Genomic DNA, 21,843 nt, shown 5'->3' with positions numbered 1-21,843 from the left:
AGTCCTAAGCACTCTGAAATCAGCCTACGAGTTGATCAGTGTTGTTGGAGACACTGGAATGACTCAGGTCCACAATGCTTTGAAAGGAGAAAAGGCTATTTTCTTAATCTCCGCAGGAAATACATAACTCATGCACCTCTTAGGCTTATCTAAACCTCCAACTTGGGAGGAATTAGGGAATGTGTCATTTGGTATAGTGCTGATTGCAGAATATCTCTGAAACCACAGCTCAGATTTAACCTGGAGAATTGCAGAGTTATGTGTCTTTAAAAGCAAAATGCATATTTAATGCCTTACACCGTGCATGGAGGCACTTACGAAATGCAGATGAGCCCAGATTTTCATTTTTAGGAATCAGATTTATACCTAGCTCATTCTTTATGCATTAAACATTTTCGTAGTGCAACTTGCCATGTAGAGCTGAAACTGTACGCGTGTAATTTAGCCTTTTCAAAATGAGGTCTGTCATCACCAGTGTTAGGGACACGGCTGGGATTAGGGTGAGGCGCCTGGGGTGTAAAATTTTAAGCAGGTGCTCACTCACGGTGCCAGCCCTGTATTTGCGAGACCTTGACGAGGGAGGTGCCTTCTTAAATTCCACAACCTACGTGCTTCTCTTGCCTCACCCTCGTCCCGGCCCCGACCAGGGTCTTTTGGAGGTATGATAAAAAGGTACACATTGCTGGGTCAGATTCTCAGTTTACTGAATATCTGGGATGGGGAAGGGGGTGGGGGGCAGGAATGTCCGTTTTAATATTTTTTTCTTAGTGTTTCGAATGCACATTAAAGTTTAGAGACCTTCTGAGCTTGGTTGGCCAGGCTAAGGACCAACAGGACAGAAGCTGCTTCTGCTAGCCTCGGGTTACAACCGGCCTGAGACAGTAGCTTAAAAATCGGCCCAATTAACCAGCACACGGGAACAAGTAGGCCAGCCGGACGGCGCCACTCGCCGGCCCTGGCCGTTGTGTAACTGCTACCAGGTGTCACGCTGGAAGGCTTGGCTCTTGAGCACTTGTAGCCAGAGCGAAATGTAACTGATTATGTAATTTTGAGCTGTTCCAATTTTTTTAATCAAAAAATGTTTTATTGGTTCATCATTAGCTAGCTACATGTTCATTGTAAAAAAAAAATTAGAAAATAAGTCAAAAGAATAAAATAGAAACTATCCATAACCTGACTACCCAGAGATAACCATTGTTAACATCTTAAGGTACCCCTTTCAGCTTTTTTCTTTTTTTTTTTTCCTATTGAATTAGTATTTAATTCCACTCTGAAAAATCTATCGTGCGGCATTAGGAAGGATGGGTGACAAAAGGAATGTCAATGTGAGGGAATCTGTCTTAGGGCCTTGATTGCCATCTGAGTCCTCTCCAAGTTATCTTTGCCATCTCTGCGTCGACCCTTCCCTCTCCCTTTAATCTCAGCGTTAAAGCAAAAGTCACACGACCAGGTAGAGGTGTGGCTCTCTGACGGCCCACTGTTGTAAAAGAGTGGAAACAGTGTCCCTACCCAGCAGAGTCACCAGCAGGCTCTTCTCCCAGGCCCCTTCTTGTGATTCTATTCGAATTCCTTTGACCCTGAGGAGCTTGGTTCTTTGGAGGGGACTTCATCGTTCAGACCGCTCTTACCCTGCGTCTGCCGCAGGTCAGACTCCGCTCTGAGTCAGAGGTACGATCGGGAAGATGTGGTTCTGCCCTTGAGAACACAAAGTCTGATGGAGGAGGCAGACCAGGATGTTGTATGAGAGAGGCAGGTGCTCTAACATGCTGCGGGGATAGGGAGGAGAGACCGACCAACTTGGCTTTGGAGAGTTGGGGATGGCTTGGAAAAGGAGATGACACTTTGAAAAGAGTCCAGAGAGACCTGCCTTCTGGCGCCTGCCGTCTTCAGCAAATAGCATTCTCCTAAAGTTCCACTGTTTTTTTGTGTTCTGTCCTACTTTTCAGCCCAATCACACAGTTGCCCATGATAATTAAATGAGACTTGCCAGATGGATGCTTTCGCAAGACGATGGCTCGTCTTCTTGCTCTATTTGTGAAAGCTGGCATTGGATCCAAACTCTCAAGGGTGCCCCTACCTTGAGGTCGCTTTGGAGTGCCGCTCTTTTGTGCGCATGAGCCAAATGGCCTGTCTGTGCTCAGGGCCAGGCCGAGTGACAGGTGGGTGTGCCGTGCACGTGGACGCTGCTCCCCGCCAAGCCATTTTGCCTGCAAGGAGATGAGGTGCTGAGAGCCTGTTCTCCGGTGTTCCCGTCCTTTGAAGAAATGAGCTCCTACGCTTCTGATCTGTCGGTCCTACCTTCTCACCACGTACATTCTTCCTATCAGTTGCAACATAATCGAGGTCAGATTCCCAATGCATCGGGTTAAAACACAAACACATTATTTATCACACTATCTTCAGCAATTTTTAGATCACTGACGAGAATATTCAGAGTGGCAAATACAGTTAATTTAATTGGTAGCAGACTTGATTAACCAGGGGTAGGTACTCTGAATAGAAAGTAATAGCTAACTCATTAATGATTAATAATCTGTTTCCTATCTGTTACTCCTGCTTCCTTCTTTGTGTAGCTATCTCATTTAATTGTTGCGGCATCATTATGAGATGGGGCCTGTTGCTATTCCCATGGGACACAGGAGGGCAGAGGATTGGTGAGCCTGGGAGCCGGCCTGCAGGTCTGCCTGCCCTGCGCAAGCCTCCCCTTGTTCTGTGCCTGATGCCATACTGAGGATTCAGGGTGAACGCATCCCCACCCCTGCCATCAGATCCTTACGGCTTAGCTTACTCATTCTCAAAGCATTAGAATCCTTCAAATACATTTCCAATAGAACAACTGAACATAATAGGGGCGCCTGGGTGGCTCAGTCGGTTAAGCGTTTACCTTGGGCTTAGGTCTTGATCTAAGGGTCCTGGGATCGAGTCCCGCATCAGGCTCCCTGCTCAGTGGGGAGCCTGCTTCTCCCTCCCTTTGCCTGCTACTCCCCCTCTTTGTGCTCTCTCTCTGTCAAATAAATAAATAAAATCTTAAAAAAAAACAAAAAAGAACAACTGAACGTAATAAGTTCATTTTCCTTTCACTTTAGGAACTAATCTCAAGAATTTTCAGTGCTTTAGGGCACTCTTGATTGAATACCAGTTGATTATTGTCGTTACCCAGAAATGTCAAATTAGAGCATTCCTGCTGATACAACTTACTTTTTCAGTGATTGTACACAGGCTTAGATATATGTATGAATAAAACTCTTGGGCTGGTTTCCTGTTAAAGTTTTCTGTCCATATTTTGCATTTGAAATACAAATTTGGAGGTAAAAGCCCATATTGTATTTTACTCTTATGTTTTGGCTTCTCTGTAAATAGGACAATTCAGTTCTTTTATTTCTGCCCACTCCCTTCTGCCCTCACCATCCCCCCCACAAAGTACGTTCCTGTGAGGGGGTATGGGGGGGGCCTCTCTTCTGTAAGTCCTTTTAATTTTATCCACTCCAGTCTGCGCCATAACTTGAAATTCCTATGGCAGATTTAGTAATTTGAAATTCTGATGGCAGGAATCTTAAACAGGATTTCCACCTTCACCACAGTTGAGAATCCTAAAGTTTGGATTCGAAGCCGTCTTTCAGATTCCCCCTCACTGGAAACAGAAACCCGGCCAGTGGTCCTGCGAACCCCGCTTCAGTCGTCCCTGAGCGGGGAGTTCTCAGGGACCCCCACATCTGCAGTGTGGACAGTCTACACTGTGAAAGCCTTTCCTGGCCTGACCCTCACCTCTGCCTCCCTGTGCCTTCCACTCACTGCTTCCGATTCTCCCCTTGAACACGTTCCCTCAGGGTCCTCCTCTTCAACCTCAAGGAAAGTTCTAAGGATTCGAAAACAGTGGAGGGGCAGTCCCGATGAGGTTTTCCAGCAGTCTGACGTATGGCCGTTTCTCTTTTCCTGCAGCAAAACCAGAAATCCTGACTCATGAAAGTCTCGTGAACGGTATGCTCCAGTGTGTGGTAGCAGGATTCCCAGAGCCCACGGTAGATTGGTATTTTTGTCCAGGAACCGAGCAGAGGTGAGAGGATTATTTTGGCTACTACTTGACATGCATGAGGGAGGGACTGCAATGTAGTTGCATGTTAGATAGGTTTTCAGGGTTTTTTTTTTAAGCTTTGTTTGATTATATTTTTTTCCTATCCATGTGGCTTTTTAGGGGGCATAATTGCTGTATTTTTCGTGGTAGACATTAATTTTGTTTGCTGAAAAATGATTACTGAGTGACTTCTCTATTTTGGTGCTTATCTTCTGGATTTATCATGCAATTTCTAGCCTGCAGGTAGATAAAGCAATTTTCCAGGACAGAGTAATTAGATTTCCATTCTATACACAGGAGGCAATGTGTGTGGGAAATGTGGCTGTAGTTATCATGAAAAAAAAATTACCCCAGAAGTTAATTGCCAAGTTACCAAAAAGTAATGATCGTGCAGTTACAACATACATACGGCATTTGTAAGCTCCGTGTTTTTAAAAGGTTTTCTCCTTGATGAGGCACCCGGCCCCTGAGCAGAACACATCTGGCATTGTGCTGCCTCTCTCTCCCAATCTGCACTTAAGCCTTAAATTGTCCTTTCGCATTACCTGAAGATGAAAATGGGGTCACCCAGGCTGTTTTTATCCATCAAATGCTATTTTGTGCTCAGCCTTGAAAAGCCCAGTGTAACATCACAATTGAATAGTCAGGATAATAATAGAAATTTTATTTTTTACAGAATAGTCCTTTCGATCACAATAAGTTGGGAGGGGTTATGTGGGATTGTTGTTTTCAGCGGTGTTTTAGTGGAATGTTTCCTTTGGGGAACGGTATGAAGGACTCGAGACCCCTGGAAAAGCCCCCACTGTGCAAACAACCCCAGCAGTTAGACTGTTGTCCACACAGCAAATACTTAAGGAGCGCCAGCTGTATGCTAGACGCTGGTCTAGTGAGCAAAACGCAGCTGAGTCGCTGCTTTGTGAGTTTATATCTAATGGGTAGAGGTGAGCAAAAGATGAAATAAACAGTTAAGTGCTAACAAGGAAAATAAAGTGAGGTAAGGGAATAGAAAAGTGTTAGGTATATGGGGGACGTAATTTAAAATGGGGTCCTCTGGGTCCAGCCCCTGATGGGCTTTGCCACCTGGAGTACAAGCGAGCGGTCCAGCCTCTGTCTCCCTCCGTAAAACCTGGCGCAGGATCTCGGCTGCTGGCGTGTTGGGGGCCGCCCTGTCTTCATCCTTGTGGACTTGAACTCTTTCCTCCTCTAGGCTCTTTTCTTACCCTCATGTACCCTTTCACAGTTAACTCGATCAAGGTCTACTGTGTGCCGGCCATCTTTTCTTTCCTTCATTTCCAGCCCTTTCAGTTACCCTTTAAAGTGGGTCTTACCATCCCCATCTTCTAGGCGCAGAAACTGAGTCCTGGAGAGTTTTACGTATCTGGTCCACAGAACAGGTGTTTGAATCAGGATTCAAACTCCTATCTCACTCCCTGTTTCTTCTTTTCCGCCATGCCCTTCTTGCTCACGGGCACCAGGAAAGTGCCCATTCGTGCTCACACTCTTGGTTTTTAAAAGGAAATTTCTGATTAGGACCCGCTAGCTTGGTTGTAGAGGTGAGCCAGATCCAGTGTGTTTGACTGATGGATTGGTTTTCTTAGAGTAAATCCGGGTGGTTCTTTTCTTCCCCCTAGATGTTCCGCTCCTGTTGGGCCAATGGACGTGCAGATGCAAAACTCATCTGTAGCACCGTCTGGAAAACTCGTGGTTCAGAGCTCCATTGATTACAGTGCATTCAAGCACAACGGCACGGTCGAGTGTAGGGCTTACAACAATGTGGGCAGGAGTTCTGCCTTTTTTAACTTTGCATTTAAAGGTAACAGCAAAGGTATATTTCTTTTTAATCCAATTTTAAGGGGATGTTTAGGCTCTGCCTACCATATCAATCATGATTTTAAGTCCATTCCATCAGTGGCCATGTCATTCTGGTAATTTCTACATTGTCCCATGCTGTCATCAAACTCACTAAGTTTCATTCTGTACTAGCTCGTTAATAACATGTATGCAGTGATTTTAACCATATATGTATATATTTACGTGTGTGTGCACGTATGTATGTATGCATGCACGCGTGTGTGTATGTATATATAGTGAATTATATATTTCCAGTCGTTTTCATTGAAAAAAAGGATAGAGAAAGTAGGGAGGTATATTTGCCTTATAGCCAAATAAAAACCAGATTTAGGGCAATTTAAAAATTTAAATTTAAAATTTTAGTTATCGAAAATCATGTATTTTGACACACTGCCGAACGCTATATCAGAAAGTTAACACTGCCTTTTATGAAGTGATGTCAGTGAGCCATTTCTTTAATGTCTGTAAAATTTAATTCATGAGGGACTACCTCTCCTAACATAAGTTAAATGATCCTTGTGGATAAATTGATGAATTGGTATGAAGTTAGAAGACAAAGAAACTGGGCACCTACATATGTAGGGCTTAGTTTCTGTTTTCCCAAGTTGGCAAAGATGTGTGCCAATAAGCGGTATACTTTCAGTTTTTGAGTAATGAGGGGAAGAATCTTACATTGTTCTTCGTCACAAATTTTCTTCCTCAGATAGGCAGTGGAAAGGACACTTTAAAAATGTTTTCTTGGTTGTAAAAGAAATTCTTGCTCAGTATGCAAAATCTGGAAAATACAGGAAAGCATAACGAAGAAAATATAAGCCACCCATAAAGGAAACCTCTTAAAGTTGTCGAAGGCGGGAAGTAGGAAGTTCATTCATATGTTGCTTTGTATTGACAAAACAGCATAAAATTAGTCTCGTGCTACAGAAATCTCCATTTCCACAGTAGTCTGGGTTAAAGTTGTTATTTCAAAAGATTCCTTTGAACAAGAGTAAAGTAGTATTAGCAAGGCAAGGAGCTGATGAGATGCCCTTGGCTTTGAATCCTGCTTGGGCTGTGAGATGGGAGGTGGGGGAGTTTGGGGTTAGGTGGTTTGGTGCTAATAGGTTGTGATGCCACGTTCCCCTTTTATTTTAGAACAAATCCACCCCCACACCCTGTTCACACCTTTGCTGATTGGTTTTGTGATCGCAGCTGGTATGATGTGCATTATCGTGATGATTCTTACCTACAAATATTTGCAGGTAATCATTCATTTGTTCTCTACCCTAAGGGCTGTAATGATTGAAATATTAATCATTAAAAGATGATGTGTCTCTCCCTTTCTCCCCCAACCAGAAACCCATGTATGAAGTGCAGTGGAAGGTTGTTGAGGAGATAAATGGAAACAATTACGTTTACATAGACCCGACACAGCTTCCTTATGATCATAAATGGGAGTTCCCCAGAAACAGGCTGAGTTTTGGTCAGTATGAAAACGGGCTTTCCATGTCACCTTTTTGTGTACACGTAACAGTGACTTTAGGGAACCCCATTAGCTTCCTTTGTTCCGTTCCACCTGAGACAATAAGTATTTTCTGTGACATTTCACCACCTTTGATAGATGTTGCGTAAAGCACATTATAGAGAAATGTCTCTAGACAGTCTTGTCCTTAATTCCTTAACAAGTCCTTAATTGCTGACTTTGAAATTACCCAGGTGATCCTTTGGTCCCACCACCACCACTTACTGTCTTCTCTTCCTTTCTGCAGGGAAGACTTTGGGTGCCGGTGCCTTCGGGAAGGTGGTTGAGGCCACTGCGTACGGCCTCATTAAGTCGGATGCGGCCATGACTGTTGCCGTCAAGATGCTCAAACGTACGTTTCTGCAGGCCCTGCACGCCCTTGACATTGGCTTGCCAGATAATGCTCTGTGCTAAGATGAAACCTTTTTCTAATTTTAGCAAGTGCCCATTTAACCGAACGAGAAGCCCTAATGTCTGAGCTCAAAGTCTTGAGTTACCTCGGGAATCACATGAATATTGTGAATCTTCTTGGAGCATGCACCGTTGGAGGTAAGGCCATGACCAAAATTCACTTTTATTATCTTTCAAATTATCAAAAGAGGGGAGATTTTAATACAGTTTTGACAATGGTTGATTATATCCTCTTGCCTGATTTTTACCTGGGTTGTTACCTCTTGCAGATTTCACACCCCTGCCCCGACAAGCTGTCGTTCTTAAGAATTTGTATTTTAATTTTATCATTATGGGGTGGGACAGCCCAGGACTTACTCTAGTTACTGTCGTGGACGTTGCGTCGACATTGACCTCTTGAGTATCTGGAGAAGTCTCCTCTCATCCAGAAAGCTTTTCTTTTATCTTGCAAGCTTGATATTTTGCTTGCATCATATTCAGTCACGGAAGGGTTACTATTCATTTGCATACCGTAATTAAAGTTAGACTTTGAAGCCTACCCGTTCTCAAATACTCACCAAAGGAGGCAAACACTTCACTTCTGTAAAAAATAAATTTCCAGTTCGAAGCAGTTCTGAAGTAGAGCCTTCCATCAAGGATGTCTGTGATGTTTCCAGAAAACATTTTGGTCTAACGGCACAAAGATGGGTAACACGAGCTCTTCCTCAAGATGTGCCGAGACTCACGGTCAAGTTGACGGCTTATAGAATTTCTTAAAACAGCCCCATACACATGGCTTCCCCATCATGACTTGTTCGTGAAAGTTTCTGCCCAAGTCCGTTCGTTGCCTGTGAACTTCAGAGCGACAGCGTGAGGCATAGTCACCACACGGAAAACCCTGGCGACCGGTCGCGCTCAGGAGGCAGGCGATGCCCTGCCACTCAGTGCTCCCCGGCTCTCCAGGCTCGTCCAGCTGGCCGTTCCGTGCCGTCGGATATCCGGTTACGCCGCACTTCGGGCCCTTCGTCATTTGCATAATAACATGAGGGGGCGTGAAGCCCCGCTACAGACAGAAAGGACTCAAAGGATTCATGCAGGAAATTTGTAATAGTGGAACGTGGAGAGCAATGACTCCTGTGTGTGTCACTGGCAGTCATGCTGGGCGCCGAGCGCTGCGTCACTTAGCAGGTCAGCTACGAGGGACTGACTTGCGGAGTTGTGCTCCACGGAATGCTGGGTTTCGCTGAGCCTACTAGGAGTAGTCTTAGCAGTGAACCGGACGACCATGGTCATCATCACCCCTGCGTGTGTTTAGGGTGGCGGGATCGTTTACATAGCTCACCTCCTTTTAACCTTCTCTTACATGCCTGTAGGGCCCACCCTGGTCATTACTGAATATTGTTGCTATGGTGATCTTTTGAATTTTTTGCGAAGAAAACGTGATTCATTTATTTGCTCGAAGCAGGAAGATCACGCTGAAGTGGCACTTTATAAGAACCTTCTGCATTCAAAGGAGTCTTCCTGGTAAGACTGATTTACATAAATAGCTGTTGACGGGCGCTTCGTGGGGTCAGAAGGGTTTGCAATCAAGGCTGATTCTTCAAACAAATGAACAGAGGTACTTCGAGGCGCCAGATCAGAATTATTAAATCATTTGGATGTCATCAACAGTTTAGAAAGTTCGAGTCGTGTTTGTAAAGATTTAAGTAGTGTTAAAACTTAGATTTTTATTGATTTTTTTTAATGCATCTTTAGTTGTTTTTTTTTTTTTTCCAAAGCATTAGTTCTGTTCAGTGGAATGAATTCTCTACCTGTTTCTCTTATCATGGCTCTATCCTTGTGTGTCATTTCATTTATTCTGTTGGGCTTGGTACTATATACGTCTCTACAGTGAGACGCTGCTTATAGAGAAAATGCTAAAGCCTGTCAAGGTGTCTCGGTAATTTCTTGAAAACCTTTAACGGAGTGGCAGAAGAGCTCTGAACATATCTCTGCACATAGGTTTCTCACCGTCTACCTCTGAATATTCACCTTATTTCTGTATACCTTGCCCTTTTTTTTTAAACTCATCATGCTATAAAAAGGCACAATGACTCTAGCACATTTTTTAAAATCCTGTACCTTATTTTCATAGCTTTCATCTTTAATATTGCTCTGAATTTGAATGATGTATAAAGAGCTTCAGATTCCTTCAAGAACAATTAGTGTGGCTTACAACCAGAATAGCGTTCTTCTTCTCTGCCATACCTTGCCTGTTCTTGCCAAAGGTTGAGATCCACCATTGAGGAAGATTTCCTAGATTCACCCAGCCCAACAGAAACCATATTCATCGTGCCCAGTTCCTTATACTTTATATTTTGGAATCATGGGGTGGATTTCTCCTGTCCTTTTTATTCATTCTGTTCCCTACATTTTGAGATGGCAAGACTTTGTTTCTTAAACTGAGCTCCAAGCCCTCAAGAAGACCTCCGCAACTATTACGGATGGGCAGTTATGTCTTAAAGCCCTGGCTAAAGTTTTAAACCCCAGGTGAAGCCTTTTTATTTTCCTTTTTTTTGGTCCCGTAGACTTGAGTCGTGTCATGTGGTTGTAAAATACAGAACAGACCACCTTTTGTTAGTTTCTCCAGAGCATATGCTCTTTGTAGGAGTAAATGAGCCACTTTGCCTTATTTCTAAAACCTTGGCCCCATATCTGTTTCTCAACTTTCTGAAATAATGGCCCAAATTGTTCAATCCTTTGTGGTGTTCTTTGTGCTTTGGGATCCCATATGGAACTGGAACCACCAGCATACTCCGAAGGAGATTGTTGTCATCGTGTTTCTATGCTAATCAGAAGCAGGAAGTACTAGAAATCTTGAAGACTTTCCAGCCAAATGTTGCAGATTCAAGAGGTCCAGATGGTTCAGAAAATCATCCAAATTATTGGTGTTTATCTGAACTAAACTTGGTTTTTTCAAACCTTCTTCCATCAGTCGCTATATGTTAACGATCCCTGCCTTCCCCCCATCACACATCTCAGAAGCTCTTGTTCTTTGTGTCTGTCTGGTCTCTTTCATCTTGTCTCTTGGGGCTAATTTAGAGAGTTTGAGGGAATGGGGGATAATGTTTTTGGCTCTTTGTTTCCCATTAAATCCCTGGTGTCAAGAGATGGGAAATTTCTAACCTAAGCCCCAACTATGATTGAACACAAAAATACGGTCTCAGTCCTGGGCATTGGACCCTAATGTTGAATATTAAAAACTCTTACGAACAAGATCTTCTTGATTCACACTTGGCAATACTTTCTTTGAGCAGAATCAGCCTCTTATATAAAAAAGGCAATGGGGAGACAGAGCCTGCCCCATGGGTACTCCCCCCTTTCCCGTTTCATTCAGTCCTGATTTGATGGATGGATATTTCATCTCTCACAGCAATGATAGTACTAATGAATACATGGACATGAAACCCGGAGTTTCTTATGTTGTGCCAACCAAGGCAGACAAAAGGAGATCGGCGAGAATAGGTGGGTACCTATCAAACAATAAAAACAACTTCATTTACACAGGATTTCTCATACCGCTGTGCAATATACTGACATGCCCTGTAGTGGACGGGTTCTGCTTTCCAGTAGGGCCCAGTGGCAGTTGAGGGTTCCAAGTGGGTATTGGGGTCAGAGCCTTTGTGACTGTATAGGAGCCTCTCGCTGCGTAGATGAAAATATATGTGTATCAGATATGTATTTTGCATATCAAAATATATCATAGATATTTTACGTATCAAAAAATTGAAGATTTTTATATTTATCCACCATCTTTGTCCCCGGAAGCCTCAGATCATGGTGATTAGCTTTGTGCCTGGGCACTTACCTTTCCTCAGTGCCGGGCAGGTGACTTGCCTGCATACCAGTCTTTGGTATCCTTGTCGTCACTGTCTTCTGTTTTCCGCGCTCTGAGGTTTAATTGCTAAGGATGCCCTTCTCCTAACAGGCTCATACATAGAAAGAGATGTGACTCCCGCCATCATGGAAGATGATGAGTTGGCTCTAGACCTGGAGGACTTGCTGAGCTTTTCTTACCAGGTGGCCAAGGGCATGGCCTTCCTCGCCTCAAAGAATGTGAGTGGGTGTGGTTCTCGGAGGAGAGCCCCCTCCCCCCAACCCCAACCCCAACAGAGCATTTTAGAGCCCTAGTTAGAATGCACAGTGTCATTTGGAAATGTGGTAACCCAAAACAGAGGAAATTTAGTTTCTTCATGTTCCAACTGCTGTCTCTTTGGAATTCCTATTCTCATTTATAAGCTTTTAAAGTGCAAGCCTGTCTAAATGAGCTTTCTATGAATATTTTTTTTATGCAGCGAATTCATTTAAAAATTTTGGCTTTCAGGATACAGGGGCTGCTCTTAGAAAATAGAGAATGATTTCATCAGCAAAAGGAGGGGTGTCTCGTAGTTGCGGTGCTTGGTGAAGCACGTGCTTGTGTTTTATTGGGGTTAGATCTCAGTTATTGTATGGGTTCATGAAGCATAGGGGAATAAGGAACCAGAGAATAATAAGCGTTTGGGGAAAAGATAGGGATGGTGGGAAGAGAATGATGGAACCAAAGCAAGGAACAGTCTCTGGAAGGGTGGGAGGAATTCCCTAGCAAACAGGACTAACAGACTAGCAGGAGGTAACAGATCCTACCCTTAAGTGTCATTGGTGACATTTCCAAACAATTACCAAACTGAAAGAGTATGATATAGGATGGCTGAAATAAAGAGCCTCTTCCCCGTGTCCTTGGGAGACATCAAATTGGAGTTGCAAAGACATTTTTTAAAAACTCTATAAAAGGACATTCAAAGAGAAGCATGCAAAATGAGTTTTCGGTTTAAAAAGTATGATAGGACTATTTATAATGTATTTTCCTATGAATGAAAGCAGTCCTAAGGAGAAAAAAAAATTTTTATTCGAGTTGGTTTGGAAAGCGATTATCGTAATTAAGGTCCTAACGATGTGAAACGCAAATTTTGAACATCATTCAAAGCATAATTTAGATCTTTATTTTTGCTGCACCGAGTCGTTTCGATGCAAAGCCAAGGTACTGGATCCGTGTTGCGGAGCAGCATTCTAGTGTTGAACATTGTTTTCGTTCTTGAAGAGTTTAAAATAAATGTAAGTGGTTTTCTTTTCTCTCCCACTCTCCTAATAGTGTATTCACAGAGACTTGGCTGCTAGAAATATCCTCCTTACTCATGGTCGAATCACAAAGATTTGTGATTTTGGTCTAGCCAGAGACATCAAGAATGATTCTAATTATGTGGTCAAAGGAAACGTGAGTACCCACTCTCTGCTTGACAGTCCAGCGAAGGATTTTAGTTCCAAGTTTTTCTAAGAATTGCCTTTTATGAGTTTCCTAATGCAAACCCTACCTTTGAGATATCATGCATTTTAGCAGTCAAATTAAGTGTACTTCAGCAAAATTTGCATGGTATGCTGAACATTACTACAACTAACATTCCGATAATAGAATTCCTAATTCTAATTGTGTAATTATGGGGCATGTGAAAGAAACAGAAATAGCCTTAATTTTCATTATAGCCTGAGAATAGCAATGAACTCTATTTTGTTCAAGTGAAACAAATGTGGGCCTGAAGGTCACAGCAGGGGCATTTTATTTGGAGATTGACATGCTATGTGAAAAAGATGAAAATCTAAGATAATGTTCAGAATTAGGTATGTAGAATGTTGGCTCTTATAATCAATAGAGAGCATATTAAATAGGTTCATAAGTAATAATGGGGTTAGAGAACATAGTGATTTTATTTCAAAGTGCTTTATTTCCTTGCCAGTGCTCACTGTATCATCAGAACAACCCCCTGCCATGTCTTCACATTTTCAGAGTTGGAGAAACTAAAGCTTAGTATATTTTATGTATTTTAGTAATAAACATCACTCATTCGGCAATGACGCAGGTCAATAAAGGCTGAAACCAGAGCCCATGATCTCCGAAGCAGCATCCCACTAGTATGGGAAGCCATATAGTCCTGTGTAGATATTCGTCGACGTCTCTTTGCCCAGTCCCATTTCCCCAGTCCGGATTTGTTCCTGGAGGTGGCTATTTGTGTGCCTTATGATAATGTAATATTTTCTCCTCCACCACCATGGCATCTCAATGGGTAGGCTGTACTTAACTTGGTTTTGTCGAAATGTTGCTGGCTTTACTTCCTGACCAAACCATATATTTCTTTCCTTTTTTTTTAAGAGTATTTATTTATTTGAGAGAGAGAGCATGAGCAGTGGGGAGGGGCAGAGGGAGAGGGAGAAGCAGACTCCCCGCTGAACAAGGAGCCCAATGTGGGACTCAATCCCAGGACCCTGGGATCATGACCCGAGCCAAAGAGACACTTAAACAACTGAGCCACCCAGGAGTCCCCTCAAAGCATGTATTTCTAATAAATCTCTTCTAATACTAGATTTCATCATCATGAGGGTTCATAGAACCAAGTCCTCTCTCCATCCTGGTGCACACACTATTGGAGGAAAGAGGAGGTTCCTTATCCGGGCCTTTGAATATCGACAGAAGGGCATGAGGAGGACGGCAGCAGGCTCTGGGCCTAGTCTTGCTGAGTTCGAATTTGGTTCCGTTATTTAGTGGCGGTGGGGTATTTGGCAAGAAATACCCAACGCCTCTCAACCTTGCTTTGTTTCCTGCTCTTGGGAATGAGCCTGTCACCTGCTTCATAAAGTTGTGAGGACGGAATGAGTTCATCTGTGCGACGTGCTTAGGACGGTGCAGCCACACCGCAGCCAGTACAGACCTGTGCTTGGGACTGTCCTTTATCGATGTCTTGACTGGGAATATAAATAATCATGACAGTGGTTATGCCGCCGCTTCTTAATCGCCTGCTACTGGGTAGGGACCTTAGTTGGCAATGAACAAGGATGGGTTAGGGCCCACCAGGCTTCCAGATTGTGGGCTCCAACTCAGGCTCGTTGAGCTAACCAATGACAGATCTCTCTTCACCAGGCTCCCACAACATGTTACCGCCCCCACTTTGTCAGCTTCTCAGAAAGTTCTTCCACTCCACGCAGGTTCTTAGTCATTTTTCTGCCCAGGCCCCTGCCGTAGTCTTGTAAGTCCGGTCGGAGCCCTTGTCAAAACGTTGTCTTAAATGCGTAAGATAAAATCTATAGGATTACCAAGAAACGCGGTTAAATTGGAATATAGGTCTCACCCTATTAAGGAGTCAGTTTTTGACGTCGGTACCTGGGCTGCTTTGTTACACAGCATAAGCAGCCTGTTCTGGCCGTGGGTCTAAAAGCGGCTGTAACTTCCAGCGGTGGTGATGCTGTGAAATGTGAGGGGAAGGTGGCTGTCGTTACTGCCGCTGACAGAGGCACAGAAGCTGCCAAGGTTGCTGGGCTTCATTGCCTTCATTCCCACTGAGGGAAATGCTAACCTTCACGTAGAAGTTAGTGAAAACCAGAATGCCATTTTTTCCCCTTCCAAGTTGACAGGCCCCTGAATCCAGGACCCATGCGGTGGAGCTGAGGTTAAGAGCCCCTGTGGGAGCTTTAGCGTAAATTCTGGGAGGGGTACTAGCACGCTTGCTCTCTCGCTTCCTTTCTTTTTTCCTGCTGGCTAAAATAGCTTTAACACAAGGAAAAAATCGTCTACCCAGTTCTCAATCCTAAATGGATTAAGAGAAGGATTGGTGTAGCTTTTTATGGTAGACTAAGATCCAGGAATCCAGAATGTCTGTAAGAGGAATAGTCACGGCAAGTTCGACTCGATTGTGGCGGAAAGGGTTCAGGATGTGAAGTTCAGCTGCTGAATTTAAAGCCCGATCTGCCGCTCGCCACCTTGGAATCGTCATGGCCGCCATAAGCCGCTACTGTTCATTGTGTGCTTGCTGATGCGAGGCAAGTGTTAGAGACGAGTGAGTCAGCAGTGCTGTGCTAAGGACTTCTGCCCACGTGATCTCATTTAACCCACAAAACAGCTCGTGAAATTTGAAGCATTATTTTTGCTTGACAGAAGAACATATTGCGGCTTAATTCCAGATACTTATGTGACATTTCCAGTGTATTCGTAAAGGATAGTTTGGGTTTGATATGACAGCAAGCCCCAAAGAAAAGTAAAGAAGTGTGGTGGCAGCAGACGAGGGCTGGTGTAGAACTCCAGGACCAAATTCTTCTACTCTTGCGTTTTCCTCCCATCGCTGGTGCCGCCCTCGTTCCTGGCTCAAGACGGCCTCTAGATAGCCAGCCATCCCAGCCAGAAGGCAGGATGGAGGAGGGACAAGAAGGAAAAGAGCAAAGGGCACATGCCAGCCATGTTTTCAGAAGGCTGTTCTACAGCTGCTGTATCATACTTACCTCTTAGTGGCCAAACGTGAGTCACATGACGACGCTGAGCTGCAAGGAGCTGGGAAATGCAGTTTTTATCGTGAGAGGCCACGTTTCTCCTATTGGGGAAAATGTATTCAGTGGTAACTAACAAATCTCTGTGTTACTCAAGGCCAGTGGTGGAGCCAGATTAGAACCCAAGCGTCTGTCTCTGACATGTGTGCTCTTAACCACCATTCTGTATTGACTCAGTGTTCCCATCTTTTTTTTTTTTTAAGATTTTATTTATTTATGTGAGAGAGAAATTGAGAGAGCATGAGTGGAACGGGGGTGGGAGCAGAGGGAGAAGCAGACTCTCCATCAAGCAGGGAGCCCCATGTGGGGCTTGATCCCAGGACCCCAAGATCATGACCTGAGCTGAAGGCAGACGCTTAACCGCCTGAGCCACCCAGGTGCCCCTCCATGTTCCCATCTTGAATAGTACCTTGTGACCCACCTATTTGAGAGGTAGGGGAAGTCATCTGGGTCAGAGGGTAAAAGGCTTTTGTGAGGTGGCAGTCACCCTCTCACCCCCACCCCTCAGCAGGAGCCATGGCTGTAGAAATACTTTCTATCCAGTTTTTTTGAGCTGCTTAATTAACATTGCCGAACGTGTTGTGCTTGCGTTACAGGCTCGGCTACCTGTGAAGTGGATGGCACCTGAAAGCATTTTCAACTGTGTGTACACATTTGAAAGTGATGTCTGGTCCTATGGGATTTTTCTGTGGGAGCTGTTCTCTCTAGGTAAAACGCCTTGCCAAAGGCACCTTGGTTAGACAGTGAGCGTCTTCTTTAAGGTCTTACCGGCGTCCTGCTTGCTTATTATTAACACTGATTTGCCAACTGTTCGTGCCGCAGGAAGCAGCCCCTACCCCGGGATGCCAGTCGATTCTAAGTTCTACAGGATGATCAAGGAGGGGTTCCGAATGCTCAGCCCTGAGCATGCACCTGCCGAAATGTAAGGGCCGAGATGTTTTCCTGCAGATTGTGCTTCCCCTTTTATTTTCCTTTTCAAAGACAGAAACCCGGGTGTGGGGGGGTTTCACTAGTACAGTCTGAAAGATCAACATCTCCTGGTTCCTTTTTCTGACGTCCTGATCAGAGGTCATTTTCTGTAGCATATTTCCATCATCTCTTGTCACCAAATAGGCAGAAGGTTTCCGCAGCCTTTCAGAGGTACGGTGTTTTATTTCATGCCCGTGCCGTTCAGTATGCCCAGTTGCACGGCCCTGAGATGATTTTCGAGATGGTCGCATGGCATATGCTGTGAGAAGCCAGGCCAAGGGCGTTGAGGAGTGATGGGAAGTGGCCCTTGCTTTGCAGGTATGACATCATGAAGACTTGCTGGGATGCCGATCCCCTGAAAAGGCCAACGTTCAAGCAGATCGTGCAGCTCATTGAGAAGCAGATTTCAGAGAGCACCAATCATGTGAGTACGCTCAGGCCCCCTCTTGGGTCCAGGTTTCCCTTCTGGGGCTCTGGGGGCTCTGGGACCCAGCCCTTCTCTCCCTGGCTTAGGCAGCATACTGGGCTTTGGGTAGGCAAGGAAAACAATGGAAACAGGTTCTTTCTGCCCGACCCCCGTTCCGAGTGTAAAGACATGAGATGAGGAAGAAAAAGAGGGGAGGGCTTTGCACGCCAAGTGTGCGGGCAGAAGCTTCCATGGATTTGTTGTGTTTCCTCCCCCACCCCAGATGCTGGTCATGGGGTCGGCGCATTCTCCATCTCACGTGCCTGGGCCATTCAGCCTGTGGATGGTTGGGGTAATGTGAACTAGAATAAAAGCATAGAAGAGACAGCTTGTTACGGCAGGGAAATAAGCCTTCTGCTCAAACAGGCATAGTCAGAAAATGGCAGCTAGCTGTCATGCCCACAAGCCATATAGAATGAAGAGTTTTTTGAAGTTGGGAGATCCCTGCCAGTGATTTGAGGAGGTCGGGGGAGGGGGGGGATTCAAAACTCCTACCCATTATTTCTTCTCCTTCTCTTAAGGAAGAATTAGTGATCCTTACTTTAACTCAGATTTTTTTAAGCTGCTTTTCTGATGGGTTGTGTGCTTGGACCTATCCTTTCTAGAGAGGATACCACCGATATTTCTGGGTTAAAGCTTGGACTTCTGGGTGTCAGAGCATGTTTCAAATTAAACAGCATTTCCCACCCACGTGTTTAGTTCTCAGTGGAAGACCCCTGGGAAGGGCCACCAATTCCCAGCAAATGACATCAGCCATTGGGTGGTAGTTGGCCATAGAAGTTTATAAACCCTTTTAATAGGTTAGATAGTACTTGTTCCTGGATATATCTCAGCAGAAAAGCACTTTTTTTTTTTTTTTTTTTGCCATCATGTCTTATGTGTCAGACCCTGAGGGAAATGAGAGCTAAAACAAAGCTTATGTTTTCTTTTGTCAATATGATTGGGGGTTTTTTGGCCGTGAAAGTCTTGTAAATTTCCTCTCTTTCAAAGAGGCTTTGTAAGTTACTTGGGATCGCGAAGCTGCACATGGTCCCGTCTGTCGCGGTGTTCGTGGTGGGGGCTGGCGTATTCACTGTGGACGTGCCTTCCTCAGATTTACTCCAACCTGGCAAACTGCAGCCCCCGCCAGGAGCGCCCTGCCGTGGACCACTCCGTGCGGATCAACTCTGTGGGCAGCAGCGCGTCTTCCACACAGCCACTGCTGGTGCACGAAGACGTCTGAGGCAGGAGGCGTGCCGGGGGCGGGGGGTCTCCCCAGCAGGAGTGATCCCTGTTCTTTCGGTCTCTATACTGGTTGTTTTGTTCTTCTTCGGCTTGCATCCTATTCCAGAGTAGTGGACATGCCGCTGTAATCCCATCTTGACATGCACACTTTAGTGGCCTGTGACTTTGGTCACCAGCCACCATCCCGTTGTAAGAGTTCAAACTGCATCTTCTACTCCCCATAGCCAGGCAGCGCCCATGAATGAAAATAATAATAATAATAATACAGACTTGGAGCAAGGGAGGGTGGGATGGGCTGGACACCCCGAGTCCCTTCCAAGGCTTTTCCAGTTTCTGTTTGAACAGCATGGTTGGTAGTATATTTGAATAAATGGCAGTAGTCGCCTTCGGGCCTCCTAACCATCCATCATGATATGATGATGCAGCAAGAGTAGAAGCTGAAACCTGATCTCTTGATGTGGAAAATGGAATGTTATTAGAACAAAGGGCAGAAGTCTGTGAATATCTGGGCTTAAGAAATGTGGTATTTCATGCTGGGAATGAGACATAGGCCATGGAAAAATGCTCCCCGAGCACGAAGAAGGACGTGCTGCTGCGCGTGAGCCTTTGTTCTACTGACCGGGTTTATAAATAGAGTTTGCTGTCAGGACGCCGAACTGGAGAGAAGCCTCCCCGGCCGCCTTCTGTATATACTCATCTCTACGTTGTACCTGTTCATATATTCGAGGGGGGACAGCCCACCAGAGGTGGTTTCTGGATACGACCCTGGCTCAAGTCTGCTGTGTGTAGAAATAGATGAAGAGCCAGACGGGTTTGAAGGAAACAGTGTTTTCTGTTTTGTTTTTGTTTTTAAAGGAAAAAAAAAAACCATAATTGCCAAGCACAATCTTAACAAAAATCTCCTTTCGTAGCCTATGAACTTGCTCCACAGAGTCTCCAGAACAAGCCTGCCAGCTTCAGAATGGCATTGGGCTCAGTGGATTTGATGCCATTTGGAAAAGTGACTGATTCACTGCATGACCCCCACGGGAGGGGCAGAACAGGGCTGTTTTCGTTTGGAATTCTTCGGTAGCCAGAAATTAAATTGAGTTTCAGCTGCCTCTGCAGGCGTGTCCTAGACGCCGGGCCAGTACCTATATAAGAGAGAGAGAGAGAGAGAGAGAGTGTGTGTGTGTGTGTGTGTGTGTGCACGCGCGCGCGTGTGTGCGTGCATGTGCTTGTAGGCAGATATTTCGGGGGTATTTTTGCCTTGAGCCCAAGAGGGTCCTTCGTACTCGAGGAGTAGCTTGGCCTTCATCATCAGAACCCTCTTGTTTCTCTTCACCTGGCTGCTGCAGGAGCCTCCCCAGAGCGCACGTAGCATCCACACAGGAAGCAGAGTGCTGAAACTCTGTTTATTTGCAGTCCACTTACACTTCAGCGCCCTGTTCATACTCAACATACTGTACCCATTCCTTAGACCTGAGGCTACTCCCCCGCTAAAGCATATTTAAATTTTACCCCTTTGGCTGTAACCCGGAGAGTTCACCTTTCTTTCTATTTTTTTCTTTTTTTTAAAACTCACTGCCCAACTGTCAGAGGTCTTTGTGTGTGCTGCAAGGTGTGTGTGTTGTCTCGCGAGATTCGGGTATGCTGCCTTCACGGTTCCCCCTCCTGGGTCCCTAAGACTACATTTAGAGAACTGTGGTCATTTATCTGGAAGTAACCATTTGCACTGGAGTTCTATACTCTCGCACCTTTCCAAAGGTAACAGGTTTTGGGGTTTTGTTGTTACACGAGAGATCGTCGCTGTTTGCCATCCTTTGTCGGAAAATTTCCTTTGTGTTTCTCTTGACTTTGATTATAGTCAGAAAAGTGGTTGTTAATTGTAGATGTCTAGGTACTTCAGGGGCACTTCGCTGAGAGTTTTGTCTTAGGTATTCTTGAAAGTTTATATTTTTATAATTTTTTTTTTTTTTACATCGGATGTTTCTTTGCAGTGGCTTAATGTTTGAAATTATTTTATGGCTTTTTTTGTAAATATTGAAATGTAGCAATAATGTCTTTTGAATATTCCCAAGCCCATGAGTCCTTGAAAATATTTTTTATATATACAATAACTTTATGTGTAAATATGTAAGCGGTGCAAGTTTAAAGGATGTCGGTGTTCCATGTGTTTTTTCCTGTTATGTTGTCCAATTGTTGACAGTTCTGAAGAATTCTAATAAAAATGTACATATAGAAATCAAGTGGAATTTTTTTATTATTTCTTCAAGCTTTAGTGAAACTCAGCTTCAAAGTGTTAAAGTGTATTCACTCCGACGACATTAGAAAGTTTGTTCCTGGTACGCCTAGGATAGAAGCAAGACCATCAGATCACTAGGATTTATATACTTGAAGATTCAACAGATGTTTATTAAGAATTCAGTATGTGGTCTATTTTCTCATTTTATTTTTACAACCCAAGGTCTCCATTTAAACTGGAAAAGAAATAGGAAACATTTTGAGAATACTACATATTGCTATGATTATTATTAGGTTGATTTGGGTGAAATGACCGTTTTTGCAGGCAAAGTGATAGCTAAATAGCAATTTCATGTGGCTCAGTCTAATATAACTGGCACGTTTCCTCGTAAAAGAGATTGTCTAAAAATAAACTGTAAAGTAATCCACAGGGTTGACATGAGGACTCCCGGGAAAGTTGTTTGTGTTCTTGTTGGCTTGGATTTTGAAGAGAGTGTAGCCCATCATGAGATGTTCATGCTCTCCCCTTCAACCGTTTATTCTCACTTTGTGATGAGAAAGTACCATCCAGACCAGCGGAACCTGCACAGGGCCTGAAAGACCTCCCCGCTTGAGACAAACAGCAACCCTGAACCACGGAATCCCGTACCAATGAGTTAGGTGCATAAAACACCATCAGTTTTGATTTTCTTTATTGACGTGGCATCTGTACCTGCCGAAAAAGTATCTCCAGAAAGGAAAGGGAAGAGGGGTGAAAGGTGTGACCTT

At 44.3% G+C, this 21,843-nt stretch overlaps 1 protein-coding gene across 5 annotated transcripts in view; it reads left to right on the top strand.

The window, feature by feature from the left end:
* The window catches only part of KIT (KIT proto-oncogene, receptor tyrosine kinase), an 81,454-nt gene extending 60,374 nt beyond the window's left edge, over window positions 1–21,080 (top strand). For 3 of the 5 annotated variants that reach the window (XM_045815888.2, XM_045815887.2, XM_087864133.1), the window contains 14 exons: window positions 3,940–4,054; window positions 5,704–5,897; window positions 7,055–7,161; window positions 7,256–7,382; window positions 7,669–7,773; window positions 7,860–7,970; window positions 9,185–9,335; window positions 11,224–11,315; window positions 11,779–11,906; window positions 12,979–13,101; window positions 16,790–16,901; window positions 17,016–17,115; window positions 17,481–17,586; window positions 18,722–21,080. In XM_045815888.2, coding sequence (XP_045671844.1) covers window positions 3,940–4,054; window positions 5,704–5,897; window positions 7,055–7,161; window positions 7,256–7,382; window positions 7,669–7,773; window positions 7,860–7,970; window positions 9,185–9,335; window positions 11,224–11,315; window positions 11,779–11,906; window positions 12,979–13,101; window positions 16,790–16,901; window positions 17,016–17,115; window positions 17,481–17,586; window positions 18,722–18,850 — 1,700 coding nt within the window. In that variant the 3' untranslated portion in view covers window positions 18,851–21,080. The remainder of the gene's footprint in view (window positions 1–3,939; window positions 4,055–5,703; window positions 5,898–7,054; window positions 7,162–7,255; window positions 7,383–7,668; window positions 7,774–7,859; window positions 7,971–9,184; window positions 9,336–11,223; window positions 11,316–11,778; window positions 11,907–12,978; window positions 13,102–16,789; window positions 16,902–17,015; window positions 17,116–17,480; window positions 17,587–18,721) is intronic. The other 2 variants (XM_045815889.2, XM_045815890.2) reach the window with 1 other exon arrangement.
* Window positions 21,081–21,843: the final 763 nt, after the last annotated feature.

The sequence above is a fragment of the Ursus americanus genome, chromosome 8 (genome assembly GCF_024610735.1).
Source record: "Ursus americanus isolate L20-20 chromosome 8, mUrsAme1.1.p, whole genome shotgun sequence".
NCBI classification, from domain to species: Eukaryota; Metazoa; Chordata; class Mammalia; order Carnivora; family Ursidae; genus Ursus; species Ursus americanus.
Note: the sequence above shows the minus strand (reverse complement) of the source record. Positions and strands in the feature narration are given on the sequence as shown.